Below are 27,441 nucleotides of genomic sequence, written 5' to 3' on the forward strand. Positions count from 1 at the left end.
GCATAAAAAAACAACAAACAAATACAGTATGTAGGCTCAAGAGTAGGCCCTCGAAACAGGCTGATATAAAAGAGTCATTACAGTCTTTTGAACAAAGACATTTTACCCTGCTTTCAAAATGCAGTAGGTGTTAATTAATCTAGATAATGGTGAGCCATTTTGATTGAAAATACACCAACTGAACATACATATACACCAAGAGTTACCAGCCTACTGGCCTGTGGCGCACACACACACACACACACACACACACACACAAACACACACACACAGCCTCTGAACAAAAATGAGAACATGCACAAGCGCGCGCGCACACACACACACACACCACACACACCACACACACACACACACACACACACACACACACACACACACACACACACACACACACACACCAGCCTACTTTTTTGCTTTGAGCCAGTTGCTCAGACAGACAAGCCTGTTGACATTTTCTGGAGACAGCGATGCTCGTCTTTTCTGAACCACATGTCCAGAGAGGGAAAACAGTCTTTCTGATGGTACAGATGTTGCAGGCGTTGACAAGTACCTCCGTGCAAGAATGGCCAACTCACGGTGGGATGCTGCATGTGTGGACCACCACTCTTGCGGACTGTCATCTAGGTTAATCATGGGCTCTGCCTTGTACCGATCAATGCACCGCTCCACACTGTCTTCCTCTTCGTCCGAAGATGACTCATCTGCCAGCATGAGAGCTGGTTTCTTCTTTGCTGGCTCAGGTGTGTCATCCAGCTCTGCAGGCCTCTGCATCTCCATGAGCAAGGTGCGGATGGAATTCCACACCTGAACCCGGTCAGGTTTGGTGAGGCACTTCAGGTCTTTAAACCTTGGAATGAATAGATGTAAAACATGAACTTCAATGCAATACAAGCAACCTCACAAACCAAAAAGGAACAAAATATGGAGAGTTGGAAGATCTTAGCAATCTTACCTTGGGTCAAGTGCTGTTGCGATGCGCAGCCAAGTGGTGTTGTACTTGTCCTTGCGGCCATCCATGTCAGCTTTGAAGGTTGCCTTGAACTTGACCATATATGCTGGATCATCTTCAGTGGCATCCATCACTCTGGAGAGGTGACATAATGCTGGCAGGACCACGGAGCAAGACACATACATCTCTCCTCCCAGAAGATCGGAAACATACCTGCATCAACATACAAAAGCTGTTTAATGTTGTGATTCACACGTGACTCTCTCTCTCACTCAAACACACACACACACACACACACACACACACACACACACACACACACACACACACACACACACACACACACACACACACACACACACACACACACACACACACACACACACACACACACACACACACACACAGGCTTACTGAACATGCCTGCATCAACATACAAAAGCTCTTTAATGTTGTGATTCACACATCTCTCTCTCTCTCTCTCTCTCTCTCACACACACACACACACACACACACACACACACACACACACACACACACACACACACACACACACACTTAGTATAGGCCTACTGACCTGTGGCACAATCAAAGAGAAGTCGTTCTCTCTCTCTCTCTCTCTCTCTCTCTCTCTCTCTCTCTCTCTCTCTCTCTCTCTCACACACTCACACACACACACACAAACACACACACACACACACACACACACACACACACACACACACACACACACACACACACACACACACACACACACACACACACACACACACACACACACACACACAAACTTGAGGGGGTGGAGTAGCCTACCTGCAATGCTCCAACGCAGTTTCCAGCTTCTTCGTTTTCTCTAGCTCAGCAGCAGTTGGCATGGGTATTCTCGTGGGATGAAGTGCCAGCGCATCCCTCAGCGGTTTGATATTCCGGTGGACTCTCTTAACCATCTCCAGAGTGCTGTTCCACCGGGTTGGCACCTCCTGTGTTAGAGCTTCTTGCTTTTGATGGTGAGCAGCCTGTTGTTGTTTAAGCTCGGAGGCATTTGCCGGGCTATGCTTGAAGTGGCCGACGAGTTTTCGGCATTTCGCCAGTGCTGAGTCGAACGGGCTGTTATGAAGGGACACAGTGACAGCCCGATGCACGCTGTGTGCTACGCAGGGTACGTGTTCAAACGGCAGTTGCCTGGCGGCCGCTACCATATTACGCGCACTGTCCGTAGTCAGGGACGCAACTTTTTCTTCGATTCCCCACTCTCTGGCTACTGTCATAAAGTGATCCACAACATTATCCGCGAAGTGCCTCTCTTCGGTCTTCATCACAGTCAGAGCGTGGGACTGAAGCTCCCACTGACGGGTGAAGTAATGAGCAGTGACACCCAGGTAATTGTCATTACTGACAGATGTCCAGTAATCCCCTGTCAGCGAGACCGCTTCTGCTTGCTCCAGCTTATCCTTCACCGCTGCCCTCTCCGTCGAGTATAACGTATCAATGCGGTCCATAATGGTTGCGCGGGAAGGAGCTTCGTATAAGCTGTCTTTTGAGGCGATACGAATGATCTCGGTCAGTCCCTCGTCTTCGACAAGACTGATGGGCCTACACGAAGTAGCCAGCCATTTAGCAATAGCTGCAGTCAGTTGGTTCTTTGTCGCGTTGTCCATCTGCCTTGATCTAAATGCATCCAGGGTTTGTTGTCGTTGAGGAGGCTGAGATGAATCTCCTGCTGGATGTTTAGCCATTAGGTGGTACTTTAAAGTCGAGGTGCTACGATGGTAACTAAATTCACTCTGACAGTCGCGACAGATGACTTTGGTCTTGTCAAGCGATCCATTATTCAAAACTTTGAAACTAAATTTACCGTTCAGGAGTGTTGTAGACTCCATTTCGCCTCAGAGCGCAGAGGACCTCAGACGACCTCAGTCTCTCTCATCTCTGCTGAGTCTCAGGTTGCTACGAGACCAAATCACCCAACTTGTTCTTTAGTTGGTGGGGCTGAAAGAAAGGGCTCTAGCGCCAACCAGTGTTTGGGCGTCTTTTTTTACACAATGAGCTCTGCTGCCGAAGCAAAGACTTTGAATACACCAAGCTTATGAGAATAGGTGGAAATTGTACCATAAGGCCACGCAGCGTTAATCTCACGCTAAAAAACATATCGCGTTAAAATTGTCTCGCGTTAACGCGATAATAACGCGATAATTTTGACAGCACTAATTATATTATATTATATTATATTATATTATACTTTATTATTTTATACTTTATTATATTATACTTTATTTATTATATCATATTATATTATATTATATTATATTATATTATATTATATTATATTATATTATATTATATCAAGATTGCACAGGTAGCTGTTAATAGTTGCTGGGCATGGCTGCCTGTCGCACCTCCTCCGGTGCTCATTTTATGATACTGAAGACAGACCCTGGCCTGAAGTCGAAATAATAATAATAATAATCATAATAATAATAATAATAATAATAATAATAAAAAAACAGGTTAAGACTTTGGCTTGATTATTTTATTGCATAATATAATACAGGTATTCAGAAACACATACAAATACACACATTGCTTAATTTGAGCAAGAAAGGTATTTGTACAGCCAGAGGAACTGAATATGCATCAAATGACAGCATTGCTTTGATCACGAGAAAGTATGAAAAAGTACCCTTTTAGGATGCACACTAACACACACACACACACACACACACACACACACACACACACACACACACACACACACACACACACACACACACACACACACACACACACACACACACACACACACACACCAAAACACACACACACACATACACACCAAAACACACACACACACACACACACAGACACACAGACACACACACACACACACACACACACACACACACACACACACACACACACACACACACACACACACACACACACACACACACACACACACACACACACACACACACATACACACACACACACACACACACACACACAGGAGTATGTTTAATCAATATTTCATCTTCGTTTCTGAGAACTCTGTCAGAAGATGGAAGTTTTAACCACAACATGACGGCACGTGTATAAACATGCACACACAGAGGACAGAATATTGTTAAACACAAAATAGGATTTTCAAACTACAGTTTTAACCAGTCATCTGTTTTTACACTAGTCCCACTTGCTTTTCAGAACTCTTGAGGGAGTGGATAAAATCCTGCGCATCCAAATGTCTGATGTGGAAGCAGGACAACCAAATGACAAGATAAAACTGACAAAAGATATGCTTGTATTAGGCTTTTACATTACATTACATTACATTACATAGACACTTTGTAACCCATCGATGCCTAAAGCACCAGCAAAAAACGGCCTGCTTGAATGCCTAAGCCCTTTTCCGGAAAAGTTGCCCTCAGCCTCTAAAAACCTAAATATCTTAGCCTCTGAAGCACGTAAAAGCTTGAAATGAGTCGCATTTAAATGCTAAGAGACGCATCTTGCATCAGAATGTGTTCCTTCAGCTCTAACATACCAATATCTCAAATCTCATGAGCCTGAGTGTTGCGTCATGCAGCTCCAGACGCCAAAGGTCAATGTTGCACAACGCAACATCCAGCATCGTGGGTTAATCAAAGCAACTTACAATCGAGGACATAATCATAGCCAACATCATTACCAAATACAAAGTGCGCAGGAAATATACAGAACAAGTACAGGTGCTAAGTAGGATTATATTTTTTTCCGGCAATTTTACAGAAATACAATGAGTAAAACAGAGCAAAAACGTTCTGCTCCCCCCTTTTTTTGCTTAACGTTTCAGGTGAAAACCCTCATTTAGATGTGATAACACATAAAAAACAAACCCCATATTTACAATTTACAGGTGATCACATGACTCTCATTGCAGGTGTTCTCAATAATCAGTCACAGAGGTGATGACATCACAAAACATTGCAAGTGACACCCCCTGCACCCCCTACTGGGACACTGTAAAAGACATACAGTGATAAAAACATGAAAGATATAATCAAATGCTGTGCATCCCCCATCCCCCTGTATAAACAGTTTGGCAGCTAGCTGGATAGCTTCCCTTTCATCTTCAGTTTTATCAAAACTCTTAACACTTTAGCACGAACGTCCCTCCATTGGAGACAATCCGTGCTCTTCTTTGCATTTTTTTTTTCCATTTTGTTTTTCACATTTTTTTTCAACTGCATTCAAACACCATTTCTCTCAGTCAATGTTCAGAACCAATAAAACCATGCAATACCATTTCAGGCATTCGGACACTATTTTCATAATAATTATGTATTACTACATTCAAACCTAAAACAAATTGTATTTATTTCACCAAACCACCACATATTTTACATTGGAGAGATGAAGTAAACATCAATTAGCTCCTTTACATTAAAAACAAAAACAAAATAAAACTTGTTGTTGCTTTGTGTATGTTACTGGCTTCATAAGAGCTTTTGGCAACTGATCCACTAGACTGCCTGGAGGTTTTGGCTAAAACAAAAACAAAAAAACTTGCCAAAATGTGAACTGTATCGTGCCATAAAAAGTGATCAATACCAATAATTAAAAAAAAAAAAACTTGCCATGAGAAAAGTCTACATTTTCATTTGTATCATTTGTTAGTATTCTGGGCGTGACAGGCATTGCAAACTCATGCAAACTGCAGAGGGCAACTTTAAAGCGGAAAAAAGCAAAACAAATCAAAGTCCACAACTCTGTTAGGTTAGCTAACTTTGGGATTCAATTACAAACTATGGCAGGTCACGTATCAGTTCACTCATTCTAGACACAAATGTTAAAGGTAGAGTATTTAACTTTGTTGTGGTTTATTTGCGGAATTCATCCTAGTGCCAATTCAGAGATATTTTTCTTTTTTTGAGGGGAAAAACAACTAAAACCACTTACTCTACCTTTAAGTTCAGACACTCTCTTCAGCCTCCTCCACAACATCATTGGGGTCTTCATGTCCTCTCTGCTTCCTCTTTCTGCGCTGATGCCCAGACGTCTGCTGTCCTCTTCTGCTCCTCAGGTCGACCCAGATCACAACAGCCACCAGCCCCAGCAGCACAGCGCCCAGCACTGACCCGTACGCCCTGTAGAACGGAGAGTCCACTCCAAACGGATCTCTGTACACAAGGCGGATGCTTCCTACATAGCAGAGTTTCTGTTGTTCTTGAAAGACTCTCCAGGTGTACAACGCGCTGTCCTCTTCTCTAAGGTTGGAGATGTTAAGAGAGTAACAGTGTCTGCTCACACTCACTCTGCCCCTGAGCTCCTCAGGCACATCTAGAAAGACATCACCACGATAATAACAGTCTACAATGAGTTCCTCTGACTGGAGGGCTTTCTTGCGATACCACTGCATCCTAAACGGAGGGACGTTGAAAGCTATAGGCATAGAGAGACTTTCCCCATAAGAAAACATCACATCGGTAGGCAACGACTTAGGACACACAAACAGAAATGTGGATGTAGATAAAACATATATTCCTCTGTAACATATGTACGTCCCAGAGTGTTGCTGGGACACATAGGGAATGATGAGGGAATAGTCTCCAGACTGGCTGCCGTTCAGCATGTACATCCCTTCCTGTCCCCGTGTCTGACTGAGGTCAATTTCAACATCTCCATTGTCTGTGGACCAGAAGGGAAACCATTGGTCTACCTGAGTTTCGCTTAAAAAGCATGGTAGAGTCACATTTTCCTCCTCATGGGCAAAGATGATTATATTTTCAGCTGTCCATAAATGCCTGCTCTGGCATTGGGCATCTCTCCATATTGTGCAGTAGTAATAACCAAAATGTACTGCATCCCCATGCACAGTGACATGCGAGCTGTTGAGGTCCAGCTGCAGTCTGCCCTTCAGATCCTCCACGAGGGGCTCCAGAGAGGAGCTGGTGTCCAGGACCAGAAAATCAGAATGGTCTACAAATAAATTAAATTTGTGCACCTGCAGACTGATTCCGTCCCCCAAAGTCCCGTTCAGCTTACACACTACTTCACTTCTGTTGACAAGGCTGACAGCTGTTTTGATAGAACGAACCATAGGAGCATGTTTTACAGAACTGTCCACACAGACAATGAGGTGATAGGTTTCATTCTTTGTGATGTTCCCGGCCCTCCAGCTCTCAGCCCTGTAGAGTCCACTGTGTGACGTCATGAGGTTGCTAAATTCAAATGTATTATTTTGTGGGTATTGTTTTGTTCGTTCCGGGCAGGTGATGTTGTAGCCGTCTGGTTGTGGTCCGTCCGGCTGTGAGCAGTTGACCAGAAGTAGATCTCCATCTTCATTACTCCTGTACAACACAATGTCACCATCCCCTCCAAAATACAATGATGCATGATTTCCTTTCAATTTGATTTGAACTTTAGGGTTGAGATGAACCCCAGAGATGAACTCCAGCAGGAAAAATGCCCTCATCCACTCCGCTCTCGCCATTCTCAGGTGTGTGTGTCTGTGTTACTGTTGCACTAGTCGGAAGTGTGCCGTTGTCTTTGTGCGTTTTGCAGTCTGGCTGTAAGTGCGTCTTTGTCTTTGTGCGTTGTGCAGTCGCTGTGTGTGTTAATCAGGTTCCAACAGGCACACTGAGCCCTCTGACAGGCCACACACACAATATTACACTAGAGAGGGAAGATCTGGTCATCTGGTGTGTGTGTGTGTGGTGTGTGTGGTGTGTGTGTGTGTGTGTGTGTGTGTGTGTGTGTGTGTGTGTGTGTGTGTGTGTGTGTGTGTGTGTGTGTGTGTGTGTGTGTGTGTGTGTGTGTGTGTGTACATGTGTAGGTTTATTCTGTTTATTCTGTTGTGACAATGAAAGGAACACCATGGAAACCCTTATCGTTACCATGGAAACCCCAAACATTCTGATGAAATGAAACATTCTGATACATAAGTGACGGTTGTGAAATACTTTTACCCAAATGTAGCCACACACAGAGACATTTTATCAACGTGACTGATCCTTGTCTCTGTTTCTCAGAGCTGAGAGCTGTCAGATTTTAGATTTTTCGTTTTTTTCGACTCGGTGTGTGTGTGTGTGTGTGTGTGTGTGTGTGTGTGTGTGTGTGTGTGTGTGTGTGTGTGTGTGTGTGTGTGTGTGTGTGTGTGTGTGTGTGCGTTCTGCATTCTCTTATGTCTTTTCTGGTGCTGGCGCTGATTGGATGATTCCTGGGAGTGTGGAGCTGATTGGATGACTGTTGCTCTGCCTGTCTGCCTGCTTCTCTGTCTACCTGTCTGCTTCTCTGTCTGTCTGTCTGTGTCTCTGCCTGTCTGTCTGCGTCTCTGCCTGCTTCTCTGCCTGTCTGTCTGCCTGCTTCTGCCCTGCCTGTCTGTCTGCTTCTCTGCCTGTCTGTCTGCCTGTCTGCCTGTCTGCCTGTGTAGTTGTCTGTCGCTCTGCCTGTTTGCCTGCCTCTCTGTGTGCCTCTCTGCCTGTCTGTCTGCCTCTCTGCCTCTCTGCCTCTGTGTTGTCTGTCTGTCTGCCTGTCTGTCTGCCTCTCTGCCTCCCAGCCACTGTGCTTGTCTCTCTGTCTGCCTCACTGCCTCTCTGACTGTCTGTCTGCCAGCCCCTAAGAGCTAGCCAGTGTCTTCACTGTAATGGGCTGTAGTAGGCTGAGGAGACCCTGTCTGTCTCTCTGTCTGCCTGTCTGTCTGTCTGTCTGTCTGTCTGCCTCTCTGCCTGTCTGTCCGTCTGCCCCTGAGAGCTAGCCAGGGCCTTCCCTGTAATGGGCTGTAGGTTGCCTGTCTGGCTCTGGCACTTGTCAGAACTGGCTGCTCTCTCTCCCTCTGTCTGTCTGCCTCTCTGCCTGTCTGCTTCTCTGTCTGCCTATCTGCCTCTGTCTGCCTCTCTGTCTCTCTGCCTCTCTATCTGCCTCTCTGCCTGTCTGTCTGTCTCTCTGTTTATCTGTCTGTCTGTCTGCATGTGAGAGCTAGCCAGGGCCTATGCTATAGTGGGCTGTAGGTTGGCTGAGGAGACTCTGCTCTCTCTCTCTCTCTCTCTCTCTCTCTCTCTCTCTCTCTCTCTCTCTCTCTCTCTCTCTCTCTCTCTCTCTCTCTCTCTCTCTGTCTGTCTCTCTCTCTCTCTCTCTCTCTCTCTCTCTGGGTCTGGTACTTGTCATAACTGCGAGTGTGTGTGTGTGTGTGTGTGTGTGTGTGTGTGTGTGTGTGTGTGTGTGTGTGTGTGTGTGTGTGTGTGTGTGTGTGTGTGTGTGTGTGTGTGTGTGTGTGTGTGTGTGTGTGTGTGTGTGTGTGTGTGTGTGTGTGAGTGTGTGTGTGTTTTGGGCCCTATGTACAATCAGCTCCAATGGCCATATTGAAACCGGACTGTGTGTGGACACCCTATAACATGGGGCCCTGGTAACTAATGTACACTTATCCCCCTGTACAACACCCATGTGTGTGTGTGTGTGTATCCAATTATTATTATTTTTATTTTTTAAATAGGACCACAAATAACAATTTAGGAGCACTGTGAAGTTGTTAACGCACAGACAAAAATGGTGTAAGACAGTAGGCTATACCTTTTCCCAAACAAACATAGGCGTACACATTCTACATGAGGGGTGCTGGTCACAGGTCCAGTTTTTCAAAATTCCTCCCATAAAAGTGTAAAAGGGCTGAACAACATATTACACATTTATGTCTATACACATTACACATTAATTTCTATATGCAGCCCGATGTCTCCTCTGCTGTGTCAATGAAGGCCTGTTGCCTAACTCATTATCATACAACTGTAAAACAAAGCCTGGGGAGAGTGTCAGTAAACTCATCCCAACTGTCCCTTCTCTCAAGGTTTTTTATTGCTCCCAAACCCGAGTTAACTACAACAACTTGACTAGGCTTTTGATCCCTCTGTCTTTCAAGCACTCATGGTTTTCTCTATAGGATGTATTTACTCCAGGAGGAAAATGCGAAGGAAATCGTTTTTCAAATCGTTTAATAGAAAACGGAAAGCGTTTTTAAAAAAAAAAAGTAAAAAAAATATATATATATTATTTTTTTTATTTTTTTTACATTTTCAAAACTATGGCAGCCAAATTTAAACGATGGCGGTGCACCATAGTTTCCTTAATGTATGGGAAACACTGAGATATCTTGCTGAATGACTGTGAGTGATGTGTGACTCTGACCTGCCTGCCCTGTTCCACTATGGACGAAATCCATGCAGTTCATTACACTCATTGGTACCCGGTTGTGTTTTGTGTAGTTGCCAGATGTTACCACACGGTGGAGATGTTGAGCTTTAGAATACACTGCGACTCTCAGAAGACTGCAGAAAGAAGTCACACACACACACACACACACACACACACACACACACACACACACACACACACACACACACACACACACACACACACACACACACACACACACACACACACACACACACAAGAGTGCACTGGTGCATGCATATGTTTAATCAGCATTTGTCTTTGTTTCTGAGAACTGTGAGCTGTCAGAAAATGTGCACTTTTTAAACATTTAAACCACCAAGCACCAAGCAGAAAAAAAGTGAAGACTGAAAAAGCTGCACCATTTAAACCACCAAGCACCAAGCAGAAAAAAAGTGAAGACTGAAGTACCTTGAAAAGCTGCACCTGCTGAAAAAGAAACCTTTGAGGTGTGTGGGCTCTCACAAAACGTTGTCAAAAGTTTAAACCACATCATGGCGGCACGCGTCCCAAATGTACAAACACACACAGGCAGATCAAAACTTCTTAGACCTTTACATTACCGGTATATTACTGTATATGATATGATATGATATGATATTATATTATATTATATATTATATTATAGGCCTTTTATATAATATTATAGGATTATATTATATTATATTATATTACATTATATTATGATACTGAAGAGAAGTAATTTCATATTTCATAATACATAATTACATATTACAGATTACCACTACTCAGACCCTCGAGTAAAAATAAAAACTAGGATAAGACTTTGGCTTGATTATTTTATTGCGTGATATAATTCAGAAACACACACATTGTGGATTACATTTAAATTCGAGCAGGAAAGCTATTTGTACAGCCAGAGGATCTGGATATGCATAAAATGACAGATCTGCTTTGATCTACAGGAGAAAGTATAAAAAAGTAGCACCATTTTAGGCCGATACTAACACACACACACACACACACACACACACACACACACACACACACACACACACACACACACACACACAGGATAGAATATTACTGAGCGCAAAGTAGGAATTTCAAAATACATATTTTTACCATTGTCGATTATTAAACACTTTTTAAAACCTCTTAACATATTTACACCAACACAAGTGCATTGAAGACAAACCGTGTTCTCTTTTGCTCTGTTTCACACAACTTTCACATAACTTGTTTCACCATTTCCACCAAATTTCATCACATCTTCTCTTAGTCAATGTTCAGACCCAACAAAATCATGGACAATTTCAGCTAAATGTTCAGGCATTCAGATACTCTTTTCAAAACAGTTATGCATTACAGTCAAAAAAAAAAATAATACAAATAATAATACAAACAAATAACACATTTCACCAAAACACTTCTTGAAAAAGATTAATCATAATTCAGAGTGCAACCTCCCTTTTACATTCTTTCATAATTTGTTTTGTGTATTTTACCCGCTTTATAAAGAGGTCACTTTTGCATTGCGGTCAGACAAAGATCCACTGCACCGATGGCTGGACGTTTTGGCCAACATACCTGAACTAGGGTCATATAGGCAGAAAAAGAAAATTGTGACCCATACCATAAAAGACATGCCATTAAAAAATGCAGCATATTTACATTTGTATAATTTGTACCACCGTCCTGTCCAGAGAAGTTACATTTTTTTTTTTTTTTTTAATTCCTCAAGTGATGAAAGCAGTTAACGAGGTGAAGTGGAAATGCAGTCCTCCAGAATGTGCTCTGTATCATCATGTTTCATGTTAAGTGGTAATGCAGTCATCCTGTGTGTAGTAGTGTGAATAACACTTTCCTGCATTTTTCATTTTACGTTTTATCATTTTTCTCTTAGATACACCTATGCCTGACTGTGTGTCATGTGTGGTGCCAGCAAGTACAATTGCCTAACGATGACAAATAAAGTCCTCACTAACTAACTAATCACAACACAACACAACTTCACAACAGGCTGGCAACGGCAGGAGGTTGGCATTGCCATGGGGTGTTCCATCTCCCCGATCCTGTTCGTCGCAGCCTTTGAGATCATCCTCATTGGGGCAAGGACAATGGCAGGAGGAGTGAAGCTACCGACAGGCCAAAGGCTCCCACCTGTTCGAGGCTACATGGATGACATTACCACCATTCTCCAGACAGCTGCATGTACAGCGAGGTTGCTGAAGAGGGTTGACGAACTCCTAAGTTGGGCAAGAATGAAGATCAAACCTGCCAAATCCCGCAGTCTGTCCCTGAAGAAAGGTGTCAGAAGCGACCACACCATCTTTGTCGCAGGCGGTGAGGCCATCCCTTTGCTAGCGAGCCAACCGGTCCGTAGCCTGGGACGGACCTACACAGCAGACCTCTCTGACAGGCAGGTCGGGCAGGCGGTTCGCAAACAGCTCGCAGACGGCTTGGCCAGGATCAACAAGAGCCAGCTCCCGGGGAAGTATAGAGTGTGGAGCTATCAGTTCATACTCTACCCTAGGGTGATGTGGCCGCTCAAGATGTGCGAGGTCCCGTCTTCAGTGGCAGACAAGATGGACAAGCTGGCCAACTCGTACATCAAGAAGTGGCTGGGCCTGCCAAGATGCCTGTCAGACGTAGGGCTGTTTGGCAGGAACATGCTGCAGTTGCCACTGCGATCCATCAGCCAGGGATACAGGCAAGAGAAGGCCCGACTGGTACTGGAGCTGAGGGAGTCCACTGACCATCTGGTGAGAGCAGCTGGCTCCCAGGTACGAACAGGGAGGAAGTGGAAAGCCCAGGAGGAGGTGGACCTGGCAGTCAGCAGGCTGAAACATCGCGAGGTGATGGGCAGAGTCCAGGAGGAGCGTGCGGGGCTGGGAAAAGGCGAGACTACCCTCTTCTGGTAGAAAGCCTCAAAGGAGCAGCGGAGAGCCATGGTGGTGGCAGAAGTGGACAGGGCAGAGAGAGACCGTCTGCACGTCAAGGCTGTGTCGCAGAGCCGGCAGGGAGCCTGGTTGTCATGGGAAGGTGTCTCAGACAGGCCCATGACATGGTCTGAGCTATGGAAGATCCCCCAAGCCAGACTCAGCTTTTTGATCAGAGCCACCTACGACACCCTGCCTTGTCCACGAAACCTCCACCAATGGTTTGGCAACGAGGAGAGCTGTCCCCTTTGTAATTCCACCAATGCTAGCCTCCAGCACATCCTCTCTGGCTGCAAGGTCGCACTTGCCCAAGGCCGGTATAGGTGGAGACATGATTTGGTGTTGAGGAAGCTGGCAGAGGTGATAGAGGCGTGCAGACAGGAGGCTAACAGCAGACCTCCTACACCAGTGAGGCTGCCTATCCTCTTTGCAAGAGCTGGGGACAACCCCAAACCTGCCCACCGCATATTGCCATCAAGGTTCCTCTCACCTGGCAGTGAGTGGAACATGAGGGTCGACCTGGGCAGACAACTCCAGTTTCCCAGAGAGATTGTGGAGACGTCTCTTCGGCCAGACCTGATCCTGTGGTCAGTTCCACGCAAGACCATCCTGCTGGTGGAGCTCACCGTCCCATGGGAGCAGGGCATGGAGGCTGCCAATGAGCGCAAACGCTCCAAGTACTCAGATCTGGCAGCCGAGTGCAGAGAGGCTGGCTGGAAGGCCGTCACGCTCCCCGTTGAGGTGGGCTGCAGGGGATTTGTCGGGGCCTCACTGATTCGCCTGCTCCGTGACCTCGGATGCTCTGGAGCGGGACGGCGCAAGGCGATCAGGGAATTGGCGGAAGAAGCAGAGAAGGGTAGCTTCTGGCTGTGGCTAAGGAGGAGAGACAAGGGGTGGGGGTCTAACACCTAGGGCATCAGCAGGGGTTGGCAGGGAGAGATCCCTGCCATCGCTCCGCCACCAGTCGATGTCCTGGGGTTAAAGGAGCGAAACATCAATGACTGGTGGTCCCCAGCTGATGACCCGCCCAAGCCCAGGGGTGTACAAGGCACACTTGCATAAAGGCACTGGAGGAGGTGCGTCAGGCAGCAATGCTCAGCAGGTAGAACACCAGCCTGTATTTTCAATTAACTAACTAACTATTCTGGGATGACAAACATTCAAAGCATAAGAGGAGGGAAAAAAAATTGTGACAGTGTATATTTTTATACAGGCCTGTCGGTGGGCAGGGCACAATATTGTGCTACATGAACACATATTGTATTGTATTGTAATGCAGACTCATACAGACTGCATGGGGCAACTTTATAGTAGAAAAAATGCAAAACAAATCAAAAATACAAAACTATGTTTCAGGATAACTAACTCTGAGTCTACATTACAAACTACATACACTCATATCAGTTCACTAATTTCAGACAAGAATGTTAAAGGTAGAGTAACTTACTCTACCTTTAAGTTCAGAAGCTGTGTTCTGCCTTTACGGAAAAAAATCTAAACAAATTATGTTTCAGGTTAACTAAGTCTGACACTAAATTATGAACAATGGAAGGTCACATTTCAGATCACTCATTTCAGACAAAGGTGTTGCCAATTTAGAAATATTTTTCATTTGGTGAGGGGGGAAAACAACTAAAACCACTAACTCTACCTTTAAGTTCAGACACTGTCTTCAGCCTCCTCCAAAACATCATTGCAGTCTTCATCTCCACTCTGCTTCCTCTTCCTGCGTTGATGTCCAGAAGTCTGCTGACCTCTTCTGCTCCTCAGGTTGACCCAGATTACAGCAGACACCAGCCCCAGCAGCACAGCACCCAGAACTGACCCGTACGCCCTGTAGAACGGAGAGTCCACTCCAAACGGATCCCTGTACACAAGGCGGATGCTTCCTACATAGCAGAGTTTCTGTTGTTCTTGAAAGACTCTCCATGTGTACACCGCACTGTCCTCTTCTATAAGGTTGGAGATGTTGAGAGAGTAACTGTGTCTGTTCACACTCACTCTGCCCCTGAGCTCGTCAGGCATGTCTAGAAAGTCAGCACCATCATAACAGTCTACAATGAGTTCCTCTGACTGAAGGCCTTTCTTGCGATACCAATGCACCCTTGACGGAGTGCTGTTGAAAGCTAAAGGCAGAGAGACACTTTCCCCACGAGAAAACATCACATCGGCAGGCAACGATTCAGGACACACATACAGAATTATGTGGATATAGGTAAAAGGGACCTACTGTGACATGCATATCTCCCAGAGTCTTTCTGGGACACAGAGGGAATGATGAGGGAATAGTCTCCAGACTGGCTGCCGTTCAGCATGTACATCCCTTCCTGTCCCCTTGTGTGACTGAGGTCAATTTCAACATCTCCATTGTCTGTGGACCAGAAGGGAAACCATCGGTCTACCTGAGTGTCGTTTAAAAAGCATGGTAGAGTCACATCCTCTTCCTCGTGGGCAAAGATGACTATATTTTCAGCTGTCCATGAACTCCGACTCTGGCATTGGGCATCTCTCCATATTGTGCAGTAGTAATAACCAAAATGTACTGCATCCCCATGCACAGTGACATGCGAGCTGTTGAGGTCCAGCTGCAGTCTGCCCTTCAGATCCTCCACGAGGGGCTCCAGAGAGGAGCTGGTGTCCAGGACCAGAAAATAAGAATTGTCTACAAATAAATTAAATTTGTGCACCTGCAGACTGGTACCGTTCCCCAAAGTCCCGTTCAGCTTACACACTACTTCACTTCTGTTGACAAGGCTGACAGCTGTTTTGATAGAACGAACCATAGGAGCATGTTTTACAGAACTGTCCACACAGACAATGAGGTGATAGGTTTCATTCTTTGTGATGTTCCCGGCCCTCCAGCTCTCAGCCCTGTAGAGTCCACTTTGTGACGTCATGAGGTTGCTAAATTCAAATGTATTATTTTGTGGGTATTGTTTTGTTCGTTCCGGGCAGGTGATGTTGTAGCCGTCTGGTTGCGGTCTGTCCGGCTGTGAGCAGTTGACCAGAAGTAGATCTCCATCTTCATAAATCCTGTACAACACAATGTCACCATCCTCTCTAAAATAAAATGAAGCATGATCTCCTTTCAATTTGATGTCCAGTTCAGGGCTGAGATGAGCACCAGAGATGAACTCCAGCAGGAAAAATGCCCTCATCCACTCCGCTCTCGCCATTCTCAGGTGTGTGTGTGTCTGCCTTACTTTTGCGCTGATTGTAAGTGAGTCTGATTTTTCTTTGTGCGTTTTGCAGTCGCTGTGTGTGCCTATCAGGTTCTAACAGGCACACTGAGCCCTCACACAGGCCACACACAATATTAAACTAGAGAGGGAAGATCTGGTCATCTGGTGTGTGTGTGTGTGTGTGTGTGTGTGTGTGTGTGTGTGTGTGTGTGTGTGTGTGTGTGTGTGTGTGTGTGTGTGTGTGCGCGTGCGTGTGTGTGTGTGTGTGTGTGTGTGTGTGTGTGTATGTGTGTGTGTGTGTGTGTGTGTGTGTGTGTGTGTGTGTGTGTGTGTGTGTGTGTGTCTCTATGTGTAGGTTTATTCTGTTTATTCTGTTGTGACAATGAAAGGAACACCATGGAAAACCTTATCGGCGATCGTTACCATGGAAACTCCAAACATTGTGATGAAATGAAACATTCTGATACATAAGTGACGGTTGTGAAATACTTTTACCCAAATGTAGCCACACACAGAGATACATTTTATCAACGTGACTGATCCTTGTCTCTGTTTCTCAGAGCTGAGAGCTGTCAGATTTTAGATTTTTAACCGCAAAATATGCTCCACGACTCGGTGTGTGTGTGTGTGTGTGTGTGTGTGTGTGTGTGTGTGTGTGTGTGTGTGTGTGTGTGTGTGCGTTCTGCATTCTCTTATGTCTTTTCTGGTGCTGGCGCTGATTGGATGATTCCTGGGAGGGTGGGAGCTGATTGGATGATTCCTGGGAGGGTGGAGCTGATTGCTGACTGTTGCTCTGCCTCTCTGCCTCTCTGCCTGTCTGCCTGCCTCTCTGCCTGTCTGCCTCTCTGTCTGCCTGTCTGCCTCTCTGTCTGCCTCTCTGTCTGCCTGTCTGTCTGTCTCTCTGCCTGTCTGCCTCTCTGTCTGCCCTTCTCTCTGCCTGTCTCTCTGCCTGTCTGCCTGTCTCTCTGCCTGTCTGCCTGCCTGTCTGCCTCTCTGTCTGCCTGTCTGCCTCTCTGCCACTGTAGTTGTCTGTCGCTCTGCCTGTTTGCCTGCCTCTCTGTCTGCCTCTCTGCCTCTCTGCCTGTCTGCCTGTTTGCCTGCCTGCCAGTCTGTCTGCCTGTCTGTCTGCCTCTCTGCCTCCCAGCCACTCTACTTGTCTCTCTGTCTGCCTCTCTGCCTGTCTGCCTCTCTGTCTGTCTGCCTCTCTGTCTGTCTACCTGTCTTCCCCTGAGAGCTAGCCAGGGCCTTCCCTGTAATGGGCTGTAGGTTGCCTGTCTGGCTCTGGCACTTGTCAGAACTGGCTGCTCTCTCTCCCTCTGTCTATCTGCCTCTCTGTCTGTCTGCCTCTCTGTCTGCTTCTCTGTCTGCCACTCTGCCTGTCTGCTTCTCTGTCTGCCTCTCTGTCTGTCTGCCTCTCTGTCTGTCTACCTGTCTGCCTGTGAGAGCTAGCCAGGGCCTTCCCTGTAATGGGCTGTAGGTTGCCTGTCTGGCTCTGGCACTTGTCAAAACTGGCTGCTCTTTCTCCCTCTGTCTGTCTGTCTGCCTCTCTGCCTGTCTGTCTGTCTACCTGTCTGCCTGTGAGAGCTAGCCAGTGTCTTCACTGTAATGGGCTGTAGTAGGCTGAGGAGACCCTGCTCTCTCTCTCTGTCTGCCTGTCTGTCTCTCTGTCTGCCTGTCTGTCTGTCTGTCTGTCTGCCTCTCTGCCTGTCTGTCTGCCTGTCTGTCTGTCTGCCTCTCTGCCTGTCTGTCTGTCTGCCTGTCGGTCTGCCTGTCTGCATGTGAGAGCTAGCCAGGGCCTTCACTGTAGTGGGCTGTAGGTTGGCTGAGGAGACTCTGCTCTCTCTCTCTCTGTCTGCCTGCCTGCTTGTCTACCTGTCTGTCTGTCTGTCTGCCCCTGAGAGCTAGCCAGGGCCTTCCCTGTAATGGGCTGTAGGCTGAGGAGACCCTGCTCTCTCTCTCTGCCTGTCTGCCTGTCTGTCTGTCTGTCTGCCTGTCTGCCTGCCTGTCTGCCTGCCTGTCTGTCTGTCTGTCTGTCTGTCTGTCTGTCTGTCTGTCTGCCTCTCTGCCTGTCTGTCCGTCTGCCCCTGAGAGCTAGCCAGGGCCTTCCCTGTAATGGGCTGTAGGTTGCCTGTCTGGCTCTGGCACTTGTCGAAACTGGCTGCTCTCTCTCCCTCTGTCTGTCTGCCTCTCTGCCTGTCTGCTTCTCTGTCTGCCTCTCTGCCTGTCTGCTTCTCTGTCTGCCTCTTTCTCTGTCTGCCTGCTCTCTCTGTCTGCCTCTCTGTCTGTCTGCTTCTCTGTCTGCCTCTCTGCCTGTCTGTCTGCCTCTCTGCCTGTCTGCTTCTCTGTCTGCCTCTCTGTCTATCTGCCTCTCTGTCTGCCTCTCTGTCTGTCTGCTTCTCTCTCTGTCTGCCTGTCTCCCTGCCTGCCTCTCTGCATGTCTCCCTGCCTATATATCTGCCTGTCTCCCTGTCTGTCTGCCTGTGAGAGCTAGCCAGGGCCCATGTTGTAGTGGCCTGTAGGTTGGCTGAGGAGACTCTTCTCTCTCTCTCTCTCTCTCTCTCTCTCTCTCTCTCTCTCTCTCTCTCTCTCTCTCTCTCTCTCTCTCTCTCTCTCTCTCTGTCTGTCTGTCTGTCTGCCTCTCTCTCTCTCTCTCTCTCTCTCTCTCTCTCTCTCTCTCTCTCTGTCTGTCTGTCTGTCTGTCTGTCTGTCTGTCTCTCTGCCTCTATGTCTATCTGCCTGTCTGTCTGCCTCTCTGTCTATCTGCCTGCTCTCTTTCTCTCTCTCTCTCTCTCTCTCTATGTCTGGGTCTGGTACTTGTCATAACTGCGAGTGTGTGTGTGTTTTGGGCCCTATGTACAATCAGCTCCAATGGCCATATTGAAACTGAACTGTGTGTGGACACCCTATAACATGGGGCCCTGGTAACTAATGTACACTTATCCCCCTGTACAACACCCATGTGTGTGTGTGTGTGTGTGTGTGTGTGTGTGTATATCCAATTATTATTATTATTTTTTTTTTTTAAATAGGAGCACAAATAACAATTTAGGAGCACTGTGAAATTGTTAACGCACAGACAAAAATGGTCTAACAGAGTAGGCTATACCTTTTCCCCAACACACATAGGCGTTCACATTCTACATGAGTGGTGCTGGTCACAGGGCCAGTTTTTCAAAATTCCTCCCATAAAAGGGTAAAAGGGCTGAACAACATATTACACATTTATGTCTATACACATTCAAACCTCTTAAGCTTCGGGGCTATTTTTGAGTGTTTTTAAGGTTTTGCACAACGTCTACTTAGATGCTTCCTGTGTCTGCATACTTTGACCCATCATGAAGTGGCTGGTACCATTTGAAAGTAGAGACTCTGTAGAATCTTCAGGAAGTGACAGGAAGATTTTGTGATGTACTGCCAAGGACTTACAGGGGTTAGAACATCTTTTTTCTGAAATGCGTTCATGAAGACCCCCTAGAAATTACTACATTTCAGCAGTATAGCTGATACATTTGGCATTGGAAACATATTTAAGACTTCATCACAGGTCTACTGAAGCTGTTTGTCAAAGGAGAACTTGCTACATCTATATATGACCTTTACCAAGACAATTATGTGTGGATATACACATGCGTTTTACCAAGTGTCTTTTTGTATTTTTTTATTTAGTCAAAATGCACCCCCCATATAAGGTCTTACTGTACAAGAACCTTTTGAGCTAGAAGCCTTATCATAGTCACATATGAAAGCATACTCCTGGAGGTGTTATACAGTCATCAGCCATGGTTGGATATGCCTTTTGGGTAGTATTACAGAGATGTTGCTGTACAGTACTGTACGGTACTGTACACTATGTACAGTAAAAACATGGTAAGAAAGGGGTATTGTTGAGCAGATTTGAGATTCCTTTGTCCCTGGGTGTAATACAGAAGAGCTATATGGCTCATTTGAAAACCTGGACTCTGGGCTATCACTCAGTCTTTGAATGGGGTTTCTAGCTCTTGCTTTGAGGGAGCTGCAGTCATTCAAAGCAAATGAGCCAATACGAAGCTGTGTAAAACAGGACCTGCCTACTTCTCTTCTAAGGCTTGTCTTTCAGGGTAGGAATGTCACATGTAATCAGCAGAGTCTGGGGATCATGTGGAATATCATTGATCATGTGAAAAATATGGAAGTGTGGACAAAAACAGCACAATTCCTGAGGGGAAAAAACATGATCATTTTTTTCACAATAAAGTGGTTTTGTTTGACTGGAGTTGTACAACTTTTGGTTTAAATAAAGTAAAAAAAGACTACACTCTCATAAACCTTGGATTGTAACAGACATTTTGAGACCATGCTGATAAGGATATGTTCATGTTTGGATGTCCACTCATCCTAGGAAGGTAGGGAGACATCAGGCGAGGGGTGCTTGAGGGGGTCAAATTTGAAAGGTGACATTGTGTAATAAATTGATAATAATGCACATACAATATGTTCAAATCCCTGTATAGTAGTGCTAGGTGTGTTCCTGAGGTTCTAAGCTTTCCAATGATATATAATGTTCCTGGGTTTATTACACCACCTGGATTTTAAACAATTGCGGAATGAAGATCAAGTTCAAGTTAAAAGTCATTGAACCCGGTACCGACCACCCCGAACTTTAAGAGGTTAATTTCTATATGCAGCCCGATGTCTCCACTGCTGTGTCAATGAAGGCCTGTTGCCTAACTCATTATCATACAACTGTAAAACAAAGCCTGGGGAGTGTCAGTAAACTCATCCCAACTGTCCCTTCTCTCAAGGTTTTTTATTGCTCCCAAACCCGAGTTAACTACAACAACTTGACTAGGCTTTTGATCCCTCTGTCTTTCAAGCACTTATGGTTTTCTCTATAGGATGTATTTACTCCAGGAGGAAAATGCGAAGGAAATCGTTTTTCAAATCGTTAAATAGAAAATGGATTTTACACTCCTTGGTACCCGGTTGTGTTTTGTGTAGTTGCCAGATGTTACCACACGGTGGAGATGTTGAGCTGTAGAATACACTGCGACTCTCAGAAGACTGCAGAAGAAGTCACACACACAAGGGGTGCATCCCAATATGTGTCCTTGCCTCCTCCACTTGTGCTTGTCTCCTCGTCCCGCCTCCTGGCCCCTCCTCCATGGAGAAAACGATAAAGTTTCCCAGCTGTCAGCCTCGCCACAACAACTTTTGAGGGACTGTTTTTCATTCACCATCCCAATTGCAAATGAGAAAAAGACTTTACAATTGAGCTTTTGCAAGATATTGAAATATAATGCTGTTGTCAGTGATGTCATCATGACGAGAAGCAAGTGGAGGAGGCAAGTGGAGGAGGCAAGGTCGCATATTGGGATGCACCCACACACACACAGAGTGCATCTTAATATGCCACCTTGCCTCCTCCACTTGCGCTTGTCTCCTCGCCCCGCCTCCTGGCCCCTCCTCCGTGGAGAAAACGATAAAGTTTCCCAGCTGTCAGCCTAGCCACAACAATTTTTGAGGGACTGTTTTTCATTCACCATCCCAATTGCAAACGAGAAAAAGACTCTACAATTGAGCTTTTGCAAGATATTGAAATATATTGAAATATAATGCTGTTGTCTGTGATGTCATCATGACGAGAGTGCACTGGTGCATGCATATGTTTAATCAGCATTTGTCTTTGTTTCTGAGAACTGTGAGCTGTCAGAAAATGTGCACTTTTTAAACAATTAAACCACCAAGCACCAAGCAGAAAAAAAGTGAAGACTGAAGTACCTTGAAAAGCTGCACCTGCTGAAAAAGAAACCTTTGAGGTGTGCGGGCTCTCACAAAACGTTGTCAAAAGTTTAAACCACATCATGGCGGCACGCGTCCTAAATGTACAAACACAAACATGCACATCAAAACTTCTTAGACCTTTACATTACCGGTATATTACTGTATATGATATAATATGATATGATATGATATGATATGATATGATATGATATGATATTATATTATATTATATATTATATTATAGGCCTTTTATATAATATTATAGGATTATATTATATTATATTATATTACATTATATTATATTATATTACATTATATTATGATACTGAAGAGAAGTAATTTCATATTTCATAATACATAATTACATATTACAGATTACCACTGCTCAGAATCTGGAGTCAAAATAAAAACGAGGATATGACTTTGACTTGATTATTTTATTGCATAATATAATTCAGAAACACACACACACACACACACACATTGTGGATTACATTTACATTTGAGCAAGAAAGCTATAGTTGTACAGCCTGATAATCTGGTTATGCGTGAAATGACAGATCTGCTTTGATCTACAGGAGAAAGTTTAAAAACATAGCACCATTTTAGGCCGATACTAACACATACACACACACACACACACACACACACACACACACACACACACACACACACACACACACACACACACACACACACACACACACACACACACACACACACACACACACACACACACACACACACACACGCTCACAGCACACACACACACACACACACACACACAGGATAGAATATTACTGAGCGCAAAGTAGGAATTTCAAAATATATATATTTTTACCATTGTCGATTATTAAACACTTTTTAAAACCTCTTAACATATTTACACCAACACAAGTGCATTGAAGACAAACCGTGTTCTCTTTTGCTCTGTTTCACACAACTTTCACATAACTTGTTTCACCATTTCCACCAAATTTCATCACATCTTCTCTCACTCAATAGTCAGAACCAACAAAATCATCGACAATTTCAGCTAAATGTTCAGGCATTCAGATATTCTTTTCATACTCTTTTATGCATTACAGTCAAAAAATAATACAAATAATAATACAAACAAATAATACATTTCACCAAAACACTTCTTGAAAAAGATTAATCATAATTCAGAGTGCAACCCCCCTTTTACATTCTTTCATAATTTGTTTTGTGCATTTTACCCGCTTTATAAAGAGGTCACTTTTATCCGACAAAGATCCACTGCACCGATGGCTGGACATTTTGGCTAACATACCTGAAATAGGGTCTTAAGCAGAAAAAAACAAACAAATTGTGACCCATACTAGGGGTGGGCGATATGGCAAAAATGTTGTATCACGATATTTTAAGATGAAATCACGATTTCGATATTTTATCACGATCTTCCATCCAAAAAAAAAAAAACAACAAAAAATAACTTTCATATACTTGCAATTTGTAATTTGCAGTCAATAAAATGTTAACACACTGATGATACTCTCATAAAGTGTACAATTGGAATACAATAATGTAAAGAATAAAGTGAAGACAACAACACAAGTGAGAAAACGTCTAATAACAAGTGAGAAAACGTGATAATAAACATCCTCACTGCAAGACGATCTATACGATTTCTCCACTTTGGCAGATTCGAGACGATATTTTACTCAATATCGCGATTCACGATATAATATCGTCAAATCGCCCACCCCTAACCCATACCATAAAAAACTTGCCATTAGAAAATGCAACATATTTACATTTGTATCATTTGTACCACCGTCCTGTCCAAAAACAAGTCAAGTATTTTTTGTTCAATTCCTCAAGTGATGAAAGCAGTTAACGAGGTGAAGTGGTAATTCAGTCATCCACAATGTGCTCTATATGATCTGAATTTCATGTTTTATGTTTCATGTCAAGTGGCAATGCAGTCATGCTGTGTGTAGTAGTGTGAATAACACTTTTCTGTATTTTTCATTTTACGTTTTATCATTTTTCTTTTAGATACACCTATGCCTGACTGTGTCTCATGTCTGGTGCCAGCAAGTACAATTGCCCAACGATGGCAAATGAAGTCCTCACTAACTAACTAACTACTCTGGGATGACAAACATTCAAAGCATAATTGAAAAAACATTTTTTTGTGACAGTGTATATTTTTATACAGGCCTGTCGGTGGGCAGGGCACAATATTGTGCTACATGAACACATTGTATTGTATTGGAATGCAAACTCTTACACACTGCAGGGGGCAACTTTATAGTAGAAAAAATACAAAACAAATAAAAAATACAAAACTATGTTTCTGTCATGGATTCCCTCTGCCTGCCTGGTAACTACACTCAATTGGTTCCAATCATCTGTCACCTTGCTCTCCACTCTCTCTGATTACCTCCACCTGTCCCTACTCTGCTCCACTCTGCTCACTGCTTTGCCTAATCACCCTCACCTGTCTCCACTCTGCTCTCTCTCTCTCTCAGCCTCGTTAACTCTCCAGCTGCACTGCATTTGCCAGTAACCATGCTCTGCATATAAAGCCCTGTGTTTCAGTCATTCCTTGTCAGATCGTCTGCAAGTTCACTCATGTTACCAGTCTGCTCCTGCTACCTCTGACTCCTGTGCCCGGACCCACCTGAACTCTGTTCTGTTCTCCAACCCAGGAAACCCGACCCGCCTTTGCCTTCGACTCTGATCTCTCCTCTGCCCCCGGTAATTTTGACCTGCCTTCTGCTTTACACTTTCAACTTGGATTTGCCGCTGCCTTGTTTTCACCTGCTGTTGTGTGTGTGTGTTTTCCCCAGAACTACCGGACTCTCCAGCTCCCGTGTTCGCTACTCCGTTTCCTGGGGAAGCACACACACGGCACTTGGAACCCCCGAAACCCCTGTAACCCCCGAAATCCCGGTGACCCCTCCAACCCTGGTACCCCTCAGAAGCCCAGAACTAGAGACACTTCTCCTTTCCCACTCCCCTTTCCCTAATTCAATTAATACCCTTCTGGGTTTGAACGCACTTGGTTCCTCCGTCTTGTACCTGACAGTTTCAGGATAACTAACTTTGAGTCTAAATTACAAACTGCATACACTCAAATCAGTTCACTAATTTCAGACAAGAATGTTAATGGTAGAGTAACTTACTCTACCTTTAAAGGGACACTGTGCAGGAAATTGTCAAAAAGGGTACTGCAACTATGCTAGTCATTGAAACTGGGCTGCCTATTGTCAAATTTGATCTTTACATGAAAGTTTACTAAATAATAAACTATTATTTTCGAGTATGGCCCAAGTACAGTCATTTTTGCAGCTAAAAAGGGCTTTTTCTGGACATTCAAAATGGCGGACCATGGAGAAGATCCCCTTTTCATGTATGAAAAATGCAATTTTTCCCAGTCATAATGAATACTTTGAATTTGGTGGTGGTGGTAAGTATTCATGAAAACGGTAACATTAGTGAATGGGTAGCGTGAATTCTGGAAATAAACAACTAAAAATCTCACACAGTGTCCCTTTAAGTTCAGAAGCTGTCTTCTGCCTTTACGGAAAAAAAATAAATAAATCAAGTTTCAGGTTAACTAACTCTGACACTAAATCATGAACAATGGAAGGTCACATATCAGTTCACTCATTTCAGACAAAGATGTTGCCAATTTAGAAATATTTTTCTTCCCCATTTTTTGAGGGGGAAAAACAACTAAAACCACTAATTCTACCTTTAAGTTCAGATGCTGTCTTCAGCCTCCCCCACATCATCATAGACGTCTTCAGCCTCCTCCACAACATCATTGGGGTCTTCATGTCCTCTCTGCTTCCTCTTTCTGCGCTGATGCCCAGACGTCTGCTGTCCTCTTCTGCTCCTCAGGTCGACCCAGATCACAACAGCCACCAGCCCCAGCAGCACAGCACCCAGAACTGACCCGTACGCCCTGTAGAACGGAGAGTCCACTCCAAACGGATCCCTGTACACAAGGCGGATGCTTCCTACATAGCAGAGTTTCTGTTGTTCTTGAAAGACTCTCCATGTGTACACCGCACTGTCCTTTTCTGTAAGTTTGGAGATGTTAAGAGAGTAACAGTGTCTGTTCACACTCACTCTGCCCCTGAGCTCCTCAGGCATGTCTAGAAAGTCATCACCATCATCACAGTCTACTATCAGTTCCTCTGACTGCAGGGCTTTCTTGCGATACCAGTGTATGCGTGATGGGGTGCTTTTGAATGATAAAGGCATAGAGACACTATCCCATCGGTCGGAAACGACTTCGGACACACATACAGCATTATCTGTATATTTGACCTGCGAAAAAAATCTGTAACATGTGTACCTCCCAGAGTCTTTCTTGGACACAGAGGGAATGATGAGGGAATAGTCTCCAGTCTGGCTGCCGTTCAGCATGTACATCCCTTCCTGTCCCCGTGTCTGATTGAGATCGATTTTAACATCTCCATTGGGTGTGAACCAGGAGGCAGAATCTGTGTCCATCTGAGTGTCATTCAGAAAGCGGGGTAGAGTCAGGGTTTCCTCCTCATGGGCAAAGATGTATAGAAAGCCATTACCCACCCGTCTACTCCTACTCTGGCATTGGGACTCTCTCCATGTTGTACAGTACAAATCTTCTTTTACTGCACCCCCATGCATGATGAGCTGGGAGCGGTTGAGGTCCAGCTGCAGTCTGCCCTTCAGATCCTCCACGAGGGGCTCCAGAGAGGAGCTGGTGTCCAGGACCAAAACAGGGGGATATAAATGTTCTCTCAATCTGTACACCTGCAGACTGGTACCGTTCCCCAAAGTCCCGTTCAGCTTACACAACACTTCACTTCTGTTGACACGGCTGACAGCTGTTTTGCTAGAACGAATCATTGGACGGACAAAACCGGACGTGTCCGCACAGACAATGAGGTGAAAGATGTTCTTCTTTGTGATGTTTCCAGCCCTCCAACTCTCAGTTCTGTAGAGTCCACTGTGCGACATCATGAGGTTTCTAAATATGAATGTATTGTTTTGTGGGTATTGTTTTGTTTGTCCAGGGCAGTCGATGTTGTAGCCATCTGGTTGTGGTCCGTCCCACTGTGAGCAGTTGACCAGAAGTAGATCTCCATCTTCAGTACTCCTGTACAACAGAATGTCATCATACTTTCCAAAATGATCCAATGTAGCATGACCTTCTTTCATTTTGATGTACACTTCAGGTTTGAGATGAGCACCAAAGATGAACCCCAGCAGGAGAAATGCCCTCATCCACTCTCAGGTGTGTGTGTGTCTGCGTTACTGTTGCGCTGGTTGTAAGTGCGTCTTTGTGCGTTGCACAGTTGCTGTGTCAATCAGGTTCCAACAGGCACACTGAGCCATCTGACAGGCCACACACTCAATATAATATAGAAGAGATCAAGGAGAGAGAGAGAGGGGGGGGGGATGACAGCGTGAGAAGAGAGGA

General features: G+C 44.8%; 1 protein-coding gene across 1 annotated transcript; it reads right to left on the bottom strand.

Moving 5' to 3' along the window:
• Positions 1-395: 395 nt before the first annotated feature.
• Positions 396-2,448, bottom strand: LOC134444265 (E3 SUMO-protein ligase ZBED1-like). The gene is made up of 3 exons (XM_063193621.1): positions 1,763-2,448; positions 953-1,162; positions 396-847 (listed from the first exon to the last, which is right to left on the bottom strand). Exons 1-3 carry the CDS (start codon positions 2,446-2,448, stop codon positions 403-405), a joined length of 1,341 nt encoding a protein of 446 aa, XP_063049691.1. The 3' UTR covers positions 396-402.
• Positions 2,449-27,441: the final 24,993 nt, after the last annotated feature.

This window comes from Engraulis encrasicolus, unplaced genomic scaffold (genome assembly GCF_034702125.1).
Source record: "Engraulis encrasicolus isolate BLACKSEA-1 unplaced genomic scaffold, IST_EnEncr_1.0 scaffold_48_np1212, whole genome shotgun sequence".
Classification (NCBI taxonomy): domain Eukaryota; kingdom Metazoa; phylum Chordata; class Actinopteri; order Clupeiformes; family Engraulidae; genus Engraulis; species Engraulis encrasicolus.